We start from the raw sequence: 12399 nt of genomic DNA, 5'->3' as shown, positions 1-12399 counted from the left end.
TTCAGGAAGTTCTTGTGTGGGTTTTGCGTTTTTTTTTTCATGATTGGTATTAAAATCAGTTTTAGAAGAAGTAATACTTAGAACATATATAACATCATCATAAAGTATAATTTTATATGGTTCTCTATATGAATAAAATATTTTGTCGTTGTGTGTACATGGCTACACCTGAAACAAACTGAACATGAAAAATACTGACTTAAAAAAAAGAATTTATCACAGGATTAGTTTTTAAAGGGATACTCTCCTTTATAGTTAAATTACATTTTTATGTATATTAATTTTTAAGAATAAATCTATTATAGGTTGCCACATGATCTTGCAATCCTACTCCTGGGCATGTATCTGGACAAAACTCTAATTTGAAAAGATACACCCCTATGTTCATAGCAGCACTATTTACAATAACCAAGACATGGAAACAACGTCAATGTTCACTGATGGATGAATGGATAAAGAGGATGTGGTGCATATACACAGTGGAATACTGCGGCTGCTGCTGCTAAGTTGCTTCAGTCGTGTCCAACTCTGTGTGACCCCACAGACAGCAGCCCACCAGGCTCCCCCATCCCTGGGATTCTCCAGGCAAGAACACTGGAGTGGGTTGCCATTTCCTTCTCCAATGCATGAAAGTGGAAAGTGAAAGTGAAGTCGCTCAGTCATGTCCGACTCTTCTCGACCCCATGGACTGCAGCCTACCAGGGTCCTCTGCCCATGAATACTGCTGCTGCTGCTAAGTTGCTTCAGTCGTGTCCAACTCTGTGTGACCCCACAGACAGCAGCCCACCAGGCTCCCCTGTCCCTGGGATTCTTCAGGCAAGAACACTGGAGTGGGTTGCCATTTCTGTCTCCAATTCATGAAAGTGAAAAGTGAAAGTGAAGCCGCTCAGTCGTGTCCGACTCTTAGCGACCCCATGGACTGCAGCCCACCAGGCTCCTCCGTCCATGGGATTTTCCAGGCAAGAGTACTGGAGTGGGATGCCATTGCCTTCTCTGGCCCATGAACACTACTCAACCATAAATAAGAATAAAATAATGCCATTTACAGCTACATGGATGGACCTAGACATTATCATATTAAGTGCAGCAAGTCAGAAAGAGAAAGCAAATACCACATGATATCTCTCATACGTGGAATCTAAAATACGACACAAACGAACTTATCAATGAAACAGACTCAAAGATGTGGAGAACACACTTGTGCTTGCCAAGGGGAATGGGGGCTGGGCGAGGGACGGATGGGGAGTTTGGGATTAGCAGGTGCAAGCTATTACATACAGAATGGATAAACAACAAGGCGCTACTGTATAGCACGGACACTATATTCAATATCCCGTGATAAACCATGATGGAAAAGAAAAATAAATAAAGTTGCTCTTCAGAAAAAGAATAAATCTATTGCATTAAAAAAGACCATTCTCTTAAGTAAAATTTGAGAGTAAAATCGAGAGTAAAATAACAGTGTGTCAAAACATGTGGTAACAGAAGCTTCCGAGGAATAGGTGTCTTCTGTATGTGCACCAGTAGTGAGCACTTCTAAGACTCAAAACAGCCTGGGCCTCAGCACTGAGTGTCTTCGCTGAATGAAGGCAGGGGAGGAAAGAACGTGGTGAAGGCAGGGCCTCAGCATGCAGCCAGCAAACTATGCGCTGACCAACTCCCAGGAGTTCCACGTTCATGGCTAATTAGATGGACTGAATGAATGGAAGAGAATAAACACAATAAATGAGAGCAAGGTTAAAGTTACATGGGGGTCACGGAAGACACCCAGAGCCCCAAGGATTTTCTGAGTAGTAAGTTCTGATGAACTCTCTCTCAATCTCAACAAGCAGAGCTGTTGACAGAACAACAGCATACCATCTTTGCTTCGTAATGAATAAACTGAGGGGTTAGCGACCCAGGGAAAAGCACAAATGACTTTAGCGGCACCTAGAACAGGTCTGGAGTCTCCAAAATCCTATTTCATCTTTCTGCTTACGCTACAGAGACACATCACATACATCAGTCCTACTTTTCTCTCCATTTAAGGGGACTGGGGGAGATATAGGCCCTCGTATATAAGGCTTATTGTTCTTAACACTGATTCTGTATTACAGTAGCACTATTCTTGGTGCTGCATTAGGTATGTGTGGTTTATCAGTTATTAAGAAGACTTGCTTTTCAGTATTAAATTTATACTGTTAGCGTTGACTTGGACAGATCCCATCTCATACGACCATTTGAGAACTCTCTATTTTCGCCTTAGCCACTGATGTAATGCTATCTGACAGAGCACAGTGAGGCACTTTATTCAGCCTCCTCACCGTCTCCGGTACGGACACCCCTCGGTCACAGATGTTGCTTCTAAGTCTCCTTTGGTCTTCATGAATTAATCATTTCCTTCATTTTCTTGGAGCATTTATGGATGAACTTAGCTTATGGATAGTAAAAGCACAGAAACCTCAATTTCCATTCTATAGAATTCCAGTGGGGCTGAAATTTTCAAAGTTGTTTTAACCACAGCAGTTATAAATCTAGAGTCTGAGAAAAGAGGGAATTAAACACATTTATATGCTCTGCTTTTCTTTTTGGCTTGGTTACCCAAGCACCTTGTGCCATGGAGGAATTCAGGAAGTTACTGAAGAAAAAGACATGATTTTATTCTTGCAAGTGGATTACAGATGCATAGTGGACAGATGGGAAGATAGTCTCAATAGATTACTGTGAAAACAATCTGCGATATACTGAAATATAGAGAGCCTCTATGCCTTCATACGCTCATGTAATTATTCATGTGGGGTGTGTGAGTCACATATTATTGGGTACTTACTGTTTGCCAGGGGCTATACTAGGCATATAAATATGTTATTTTATTTAATACTTTGAATAATTTACAAAATGAGGATATTTTGCAGATATCCTTATTTCCATTCAACAGGGGAAGAAACCTAAGACTGAAGAAACCTAGTAACTTGCCCCATTCACAGGGCTATTAAGTGTCGGCAAGTGAGTGATTGGCTCCACGCTTTTGTATCTTTAGGTGAAACTTGGCAATGACACTTAAGACGCTGGCCACACCTGTAAACCATTTGACAAGACAACTTGCTAATGTCGCCTTAAAATTCTAAATTAAAAAAAAAAAGTCACTTCTACTTACAACTTATGGTTATTCCAAGTTCCACATTGTGTTTCTTAGGGAGCTTTACGTGAAATGTTCCACTACTGGGGATGACAGACTCTGTAATTTCAAAACAAGAAAGAAGGTGTTTATAGAAGATGAGGAAGAATGGAGCCCCAGTCAATGACAAGGCATCAGGAATACTTGTATCGTCATCATCTGTAGTTAAAGCTGTGAGAACTGATGTAAAATCCTGATAAACTAAGCTTCTGGTAAAGAACAGACATCCTACCCACAGGCAACAGTGTGTAATTCACAGTAACAATCGAGTTCAGTATCTCTTAAGTGTGATTCAGATAGCATCTCATCAAATTTACCTAGGATGCAAGTTAAAATATAGATTTCTGAAATATCCCACATCTATGGGATCAGAATTGCTGAAGATAAAGACTAGAAATCTACATTTCAGACATATTCGCCAGGTAATTCTTAGGTATAGTAAAGTTGAAGGACCAACAGTAGTTACGCTCTTTTTTCCCCAGCTTTATTTTTTCCAGAGTTTATTATTCAGCAGATTTTATTTCCTTGGGCTCCAAAATCACTGCAGATGGTGATGGTAGCCATGAAATTAAGGCATGCTTGCTCCTTGGAAGAAAAGCCATGATAAACCCAGACAGCATATTACAAAGCAGAGATATCACTTTGCCGACAAAGGTCACTATAGTCAAAACTGGGTTTTCCAGTAGTTCACGTACGGATGTGAGAGTTGGACCATAAAAAAGGTGGAGTGCCAAAGAATTGATGCTTTCGAATTGTGGTGTTGGAGAAGACTATTGAGTGTCCCTTGGACAGCAAGGAGATCAGACCAGTCAATCAGTCCTAAAGGAAATCAACCCTGAATATTCACTGGTGCTAAAGCTGAAGCTCCAATACTTAGGTTGCCTGATGCGAACAGCCAACTTGTTGGAAAAGACCTTGATCCTGGGAAAGATTGAGGGCAAGAGGAGAAGGGGGCAACAGAAGATGAGATAATTGTATAGCATCACTGACTCAATGGACATGAGTCTGAGCAAACTCTGAGAGATAGTGAAGGACACGGAAGCCTGATGTGCTGCAGTTCATGGGGTCGCAAAGAGTTGGACATGACTTAGTGACTGAACAACAACAATTATTCAGCAGGTTTTTTGTTTGTTTTTCCATTCATGGCTGGTAATAATAGATTTCAGGAAAGACTTCAGTTAGCTGTGATGGCCGTTGACATGGAGGAGGCAGGAGGTACCTTAATTTGTAAGGTCAATGGGTAAAAAGAACACTTAAAGGCACAGTAGTAGGATTGATATTCAAAATATCTCACAACCAGAATGGTCTTGACCACAACCAACTGCACTGAATGCTGAGCACAGAGTTGAAACAGGGGGACCCAAGAGGTCCCAGCTGCACCAAAGATGACCCTACTTTCTGGATCATGTGGCAGATTCAGAGAAGAGGAGAATAGGGAGTGCTGGGACAGAGCAAAGGTGGGTTCAGATGTTGGCCAAGCAACAGAGAAGTAAGCTAGCCTAGCAGTAGAGAGGGAAGCACTGTGTCCTATTTGACTCTCAGCCCTGTATAGAGCTACTGTGAGTTGACCAGGAATGACTGATTTTTGAAAAGCAAAGAATTGCTACATATTCTTAAATACATTCTTAAAATTCCTTCAAAAGTCTGGGAAGCCTTCAATTAGAGATGTGGTTAAAATGGAAATATTCGCCTCTGAAGAGATAATATCTATTCATACTAAGTAGCTAACGACTATGATCCTTTCTGGAAGTTTTAGGAAAAGGTGGGAAGGGCTAGCCAGGAGCAAAGGAAACATAAGCATAAGGGGAAGTTTGTGGGATGGCTCAGTGAAGTCACTTTTTTCTGCTTGATTCTGCCCCAAGGTGGCTCCCCAGCCTGCACACACAGAATTAACTACAGCAGCTGTGATGTGGGTAGAACTACAAGGTCCCAAGGCCCGAGTCCAATTTGTTAATCACATATTTAACACATTTTGAGTCTCTGTAGAGCTGAAAGTTGGGATGGCCCCATAGAAACACAGTAATTCCTTCCTGGTTCTGCCTTAACTTGATCTTTCTGGTCTTCTCTACTTTCCCATGAAGAATCTGGGCAGAAAACCTTTTAGAAGAACCTGATCTTCTAACTCAGAATAATCACCATAGACAAACTGGAGAAGACAGTAAAATTTTGATTTCTCTGGGCGCTCTGGGCGTCTAAAAATTCATGTGTGAAGGTTTCCCAAATAGCCCTCGTCAGTTTCAGCTGGGGCCACTTGATAAAGGCAAGTCTGCCCTTTCTGGGCCCTTCCTCTCCTCCCAGCTCTTTCCTCACTTCCCAGGCAGCACCTGAGGGAATCTGTTGCCTTCCCCCACTTCCTCCCTCTCTTCTTAATGCTCCTGGTGGGTCATCTGTGGCTCGGTCAGTGTCATAGACCCTGAGCTCCTATCTTCAGCCTTGCCGTTGTCCTCAATGAAGACTCAACTAAGAGATGCCAGGAAGAACAACATACATTTATTTGCTTATTTATTCAAGAGGAATTTGTATCCTTCCCATTTCCCATCTGAGGTAGATAAAATGATTTAGTTGTGTCCAACTCTTTGTGACCCCATGGACTGCACAGTCCATGGAATTCTCCAGGCCAGAACACTGGAGTGGGTAGCCGTTCCATTCTCCAGGGGATCTTCCCAACCCAGGGACTGAACTCAGGTCTCCTGTACTGCAGGTGGATTCTTTACCGCCTGAGCCACCAGGGAAGCCTGTAGACTTCAAGATGACTGGCCAATTTGAATATACTGGGGCAGAAAAAGAGAAATGCAGTTAAGTATCGATAGCAACCATCAAGGTGTGCTTTACTCTCTTACTTTGGGTGCTACAAGAATCACCAATATTTATTTCTAAAAGATTTCTCAATCTTTTCCTTTCATCACTTTCCTGAGTCTCTGTGAAGGCTAATTGTTATCTTCTTCCCACCACCAAAGGAGAAAGTTTAAGAATCTGGAATTAGCATGCAGATTGGGGGCAGAGAGGGCATTTGGAAGAAGCTCATTTAGACCAAATGCCCCAATAGCTAGGCTGCTATTGGAAGAAGAAGAAAGAAACAAATGTACTTAAGGAGATGTGCAAGGTCTTGGACAGGGCCAGTGGTTGGCCTCGACAGCTCCTGGTTCTAGCCCTCTCTGGGACTGCCTACATTCCTTGTCCCCAAAGACTGTGAAACACCTGTATGCTCCTAGGAAACACCTTTTCCCGTCTAAATTAGCTTGTGTGCATTTTCTGTGGCTTGCAACTGAAAGATCTCTTATGAACACGTTAATCCAGTAGAGGAAATAGGATGGGAGCCAAACAGACAGCCCCCACCTAAGTGTTCATGAGTGTAACTGCTGCTGCTAAGTCGCTTCAGTCGTGTCCGACTCTGTGCGACCCCATAGACGGCAGCCCACCAGGCTCCCCCGTCCCTGGGATTCTCCAGGCAAGAACACTGGAGTGGGTTGCCATTTCCTTCTCCAATGCATGAAAGTGAAAAGTGAAAGTGAAGTCGCTGAGTCTTGTCCGACTCTTCGAGACCCCATGGACTGCAGCCCACCAGGCTCCTCTGTCCATGGGATTTTCCAGGCAAGAGTACTGGAGTAGGGTGCCATTGCCTTCTCCGTGATGAGTGTAACAGGAATAGATTATTCTATTACTTGGATAAAGTATCCCAAATGGTTCATAAGTAAATGTCCTAGAAGCTTTAGAGGAACAAAAAGCTTCACTATTTATAAAACTCATTTCATGTATGTTTGTTTTAGTGTTGCTGGTTTTATGAAAACATTCTCCGTGAAAGGGGTTGTTGTTCAGTCGATAAGTAGTATCTGACTCCTTGCAACCCCAGGGACTGCAGCACACTGGGCTTCCTGTCCTTCACTATCTCCCAGAGTTTGTTCAAATTCATGTCCACTGAGTTAGTGAAGCTATCTAACCATCCCATCCTCTGCCCCCACTTCTCCTTTTGCCCTCAATCTTTCCCAGCACCAGGGTCTTTTCCAGTGAGTTGGCTCTTTGCATCAGGTGACCAAAGTATTAGAGCTTCATCTTCAGCATCAATCCTTCCAATGAATATTCAGGGTTGATTTCCTTTAGGATTGTCTGGTTTGATTTCCTTGCAGTCCAAGGGACTCTCAAGAGTCTTCTCCGACAGTTCAAAAGCATCAATTCTTTGCCACTCAGCCTTCTTTACGGTCCAACTCTCATGTACATCCATACATGACTACTGGAAAAACCACAGCTTTGACCGTATGGAGCTTTGTTGGCAAAGTGATGTCTCTGTTCTGTGAAAGGGGTGGGGAATGTATTGTTTGTATATATGTGTCCATGTATGTCTATGACATCTTGCCCAAGATGCTATACAGTGAGTCGTTAATTCATAAGGGCGGAAAACACAGATCTAAATTAGTTACTATAGCAAAATTTTGCTTTACATTTTTAATGCAGGGAATCTTGGCCAAGATTAATATTGTTAATGACACAGGAGGAGACATTATCACTTCCTGGAAAACAGTAATAGATTACTTTTGACTACATAAGATTTGAAATATTTATAATGATGAACAAATATCAACAAATGAATCTCTTTGATCAAGCTGTGGCTTCATTTGAATCTTTAAACATCAACATGATTTATTTTCTATTTGGTAATTTTTTCCCCCATACAATTATTTGTCTGTTAAAGTGAAGGCACATTTAATTTGGGGTTTCTTAAGGAAACGCTAATGAAGAAGAAAAAGAGCCAATATTTGGAGAAACAATAGGTTTAGAAGAGTAAACAAGATGTTTATTTTCTTAGACTCCCATGTGGTTATTTTGTGCTTCCCTGGTTTTGCTTTATCTTTGTTAATACTATAATTAAAAACACATTTGGGTAAACAAAGGCCTCCTTCTTTCCAAATGGTCTGCTGTTTCAGCCTGAAGCATTCATTGTTGGCACAGTAAGATAACCACCACATAATAATTCATCAATCGGGACACCTTGTGAGATTCAAAAAAATAAAGGGACTATAAGGTGGGTAAATGTGAATGTTTAAGTCCCACTCAGTCAGAGAAAAACACTGGGGACTCTAGTAATAATGGCAAACATCATTTGATAGAATTTTTTGTTGAGGCTTCTCTCAAAGACAAAGCTGTATTTTTTCCAACAAAATAATTTCAGCATTAAAGTAGAAACTTCAAGAATTCATGATATTGTACACTGGTATTTAAAAGATAGTACTGAAAAAGGCAAACTGTAAGTTGTGCATATGATTATAGCTTTACAAAATTATATGTATGGTAAAGGACTTTTGTAAAGATATATAAAAAGTTTCTGTTTATTAGAGTGATGGGATTATAAGCAACTTTAGCATAAGAAAAATTCCTTTAATGTTACTACAATTTTTTTGGGTGGTGGTGCCCATGTAAAGAGATCAGTTTAGTTCAATTCAGTCACTCAGTCGTGTCTGACTCAGGCAAAGTGTACTCACAATCAAGCTTTTTAACCACTGTCTGTGTCACTTAGGATGTTTATAAAACAGATTACTCTGAGATCTAGCAGTTTGGGAATTAGTATCTGGGTATATATCTGAGGAAGAACTGGAAATGGATGGTGGTTCACATCCAGACAATCAGAAGTGAATCGAAAAGGGCAGGGCAGTCTTGAAATAGCTCATATCTCATGCAGTGATATCTTACAAATATTCACGTTCTCAATTGGCTAAAAAAGATTATCTGGATTCCAGCAGTTTCAATATATACCAGTAGATTGGTAACGACTAATTAGAGTGTTTTATTGAGGTTCTGATGCTGTGTCTAGGCTCAGCAGAAATCAACTAGTGATGTCTGCCATGAGCAATGGAGGAGAGAATGACAGGATGGAAAAATATTTTTCCTGGCCCTATTTTATATCGTTTCTATTCATTTGAAATGGGTTGATTTCTGGGACAATGGAAGACAAGGGAGATGGCTTTAGGTCCATTTTTCCAGTCCCCTATATAGCAAGTTGGAATTAAGCAAAGTGGGTTTAATAGTTGTTCAGTCACTGTCAGACTCTTTGCCACTCCAAGGATTGAGCACATTAGGCTCCTCTGTCCTCCACTGTCTCCTGGAGTTTGCTCAAATTCATGTCCATTGAGTTGGTGATGCCATCGAACCATCTCATCTTCTGCCACTCCCTTCTCCTTTTGCCTTCAATCTTTCCCAGCATCAGGGTCTTTTCTAATGAGTTAGCTCTTTGCCCCAGGCGGCCAAAGTACTGGAGCTTCAGCTTCAGCATCAGTCCTTCCAATGAATGTTCATAGTTCCTGTTTTTTAGGAGCTTAAACCTAAGCTAAAACCTAAAAACCTAACCTTTAATTAACATATATATACTTATATTTGTTTATACATTATATATATAATGGATTAGACAAATATATATAATGGATTAGACAAATATATATAATGGATTACATAAATAATGAACAAATATTGAGGATACACATAAAATAAAGACACATGTATAGCACAAGTAAATACTTAGTGGATATTGCTATGGAGAAAGTCAGCTGCGCTGGCCATTCCATTACTGGCATGTAGTGAGTAGATGCTGCTCAACATCCCACAGTGCACAGGATAAGCATCTCCATTCAACAAACAATGTCAGTAGGGCAGAAGCTCAGAAATCCTGCTCTTTCATGCTAGGAACCTTAATATCTCTTGAAAGAGGCAGTGTAATACAATATAGATAAAGACAGGTGCAAGTCAACAGACCCAGGATTTATGTAACATTCACTTTGCTCTATGACCTTGAGTTTCTGCCCTTGAATCTCAATTTTCCCTTCTCAAATAAATGAAGGTATTGGATTACAATAGTTTTCCCATCATAAATGTTCTACAATTATAGTAAATACATTTTGGGGCCACTGGACAGACTTATTTGCAAACTAGACCCTCAGTGTATCTGACTGATCCTTACAAGGTCTTTTACTGACTGTTGGCCACTGTGGACAAGAAAGGGAAGATGCTACACCTAGCCTGTGCCAATAGATGCTCTCTTTTGGGAATTAGAAATTAAAACTGGCTGGTCCTGGCTGGGCACATTAGCAAGGATGAAGCAATTATACACAATCAGAAAAAACTTGAGAAAATCAGAGAAAACTTGTACAAAGGGAGTAGACATGAAGAAACAGAGAGCGCAGGAACCTCAGAGATGCAATTAGTATAAAATCAATTCTTGGTGCAAATTGAAGTTTCTGATCCTAGTCCCTCAGGAGAGCCAACTGTATTTCATTCATTCATCGACCAAATATTGGCCGAGAGCTTCCTAAATTCCAGGCACTATTTTACGTGCTGTGGTATATTCTTGAACAAAAGGCACAAAGTCTCAGACATCACAGATATTTCTACTGGAGAAAACAAGACAATAATAATACTTGTATACAACATAACAATAAGTGTGTTATGTATATGACATAACATCAGGGTATGAGAAGGGCCAAGAAGAGCTATAAATCTGGGCAAGGGGACTGAGTGTGATAAATGTTGTGGAAGGCTTCTTTGAGCAATTGATGTTTCAGCAAAGATCTAAGTGAAGTGAGGAGAAGGCAATGGCACCCCACTCCAGTACTCTTGCCTGGAAAATCCCATGGACGGAGGAGCCTGGTGGGCTGTGGTCCATGGGGTCGCTGAGAGTCGGACACGACTGAGCGACTTCACTTTCACTTTCCACTTTCATGCATTGGAGAAGGAAATGGCAACCCACTCCAGTATTCTTGCCTGGAGAATCCCAGGGACGGGGGAGCCTGGTGGGCTGCTGTCTATGGGGTCGCACAGAGTCGGACACAACTGAAGCGACTTAGCAGCAAGTGAAGTGAACAAACCACCCAAATATGCTGGGGAAGAGCTGCCCAGGCAGAGGAACAGCAACTACAGAGATTCTTTGATAGGATTGTGCTTGGGTGTCAGGGGCAGCCAGTTCACATGCCTTCCTCATCCCGAGTCCTGCACCCCTTCTTCGAGATTTCACCAAGTAGTGTTCCTCCCATCACACTGTGTGCCCAACACTCAGACCTCTGGGTTGAATAACTGCCTCCATTCTGCTTTGCTTTAGCAACTCACTACCCTGGAACTTTGCTTTATGTCTGACATCCTAAACTCTAATATGCCATTTGACCTCAGTCTCCCAGCTGTTAGCTCTCAAATCCCCTTTCTCTCACTCCCCTACTTTCTTCTCCCTGAAGACTCCTAATTCCTTAACTGCTCCCTTTCTGTCTGGTCTTTCATGCTGATCCTATATTGATTTCTGTGCCTCTCTAACCTATTACACATTCTCTCAAGCACAAGCAGTATATGTAGTGCTTACAACATGGCCTTTGGAGCCTCACTGCCTGTGTTAAAATCCCAGCCCCACCATTAACGTGAGCCTCTGTTACTGGGGATATAGGAATATTCATGTGGCCAAAAAGTTCATTCAGATTTTTTTTCTATAAGATGGAACAAAAACTCGAACACTTTTTTTGGCCAACCCAATAGTAACCTTCTCCATTGCTGTTTTAAAGACTATGAGCTAATGCACACACAGGAAAGTAACAAGCCATAGAGTAAGCATTTGATAAATATCATGATAAATTTTCATGTGATTACCATAATTATCTCTGCTCTTCCTGTGATGATTTGAACCTCCGTGACTTACGTGCTCCTTCTTTGAAACTTCCCTGGAAACAGTCTCTGGATCAATATAACCATCTACTATCTCTGTTTTTATTCTTGAGCAGCGGAGGTCTCCTGACAAAAAACTTGACCACAAAGACTGATGTTGCTATAGACTGAGAGCTTCTGGATTCTGCTTGGTCTACCACCCAGCTTGAAAATCCCTTTACATGAATCTGGTTGGTTATCTCATTCATTTCCCCATTAGCTATTCTGAACCTTCATCGTTCTTTTCAGCTCCCCAAGGTGCTGACCCTTTCACCCTTGCTTGACAGTTCTCACATGATCTTCCTAAGCACAGCTAAAATGTAATTATATTCTCACATCCTTCTCTTCACATTCCTAGGTGAAGGTCTTCTACTTTCTGCCTTAGACGAATTACCTACCTATGCTCTGGATAACTTCCCTTCTCATCCCTTTGGAAACTCCTAGCTACCAATTATCTCTTTTTTCTCTCACATATTTTGGGCCCCAAACATGCTCAAATCTCTCCAATCTTAACAAAACAAAATAACACCCATCTGAACCTGGAATCCCCTCTATCTCCTTTCATCTACAGCTAAATG

General features: G+C 41.3%; 1 protein-coding gene across 22 annotated transcripts in view; it reads right to left on the bottom strand.

Annotated features, from left to right (window-relative positions):
• GRIP1 (glutamate receptor interacting protein 1) overlaps window positions 1–12399 on the bottom strand; it is a 754369-nt gene that overhangs the window by 80945 nt on the left and 661025 nt on the right. For 21 of the 22 annotated variants that reach the window (XM_086400127.1, XM_086400138.1, XM_086400118.1 and 18 more), the window contains one exon: window positions 3137–3217. In XM_086400127.1, coding sequence (XP_086256253.1) covers window positions 3137–3217 — 81 coding nt within the window. Of the gene's footprint in view, window positions 1–1222; window positions 1695–3136; window positions 3218–12399 lie in introns of those variants that run through there. The other variant, XM_086400135.1, reaches the window with a different exon arrangement.

The sequence above is a fragment of the Bos grunniens genome, chromosome 5 (assembly GCF_055505025.1).
Source record: "Bos grunniens cultivar Pamir isolate PY7600 chromosome 5, Bosgru_T2T1.0, whole genome shotgun sequence".
Classification (NCBI taxonomy): domain Eukaryota; kingdom Metazoa; phylum Chordata; class Mammalia; order Artiodactyla; family Bovidae; genus Bos; species Bos grunniens.
Note: the sequence above shows the minus strand (reverse complement) of the source record. Positions and strands in the feature narration are given on the sequence as shown.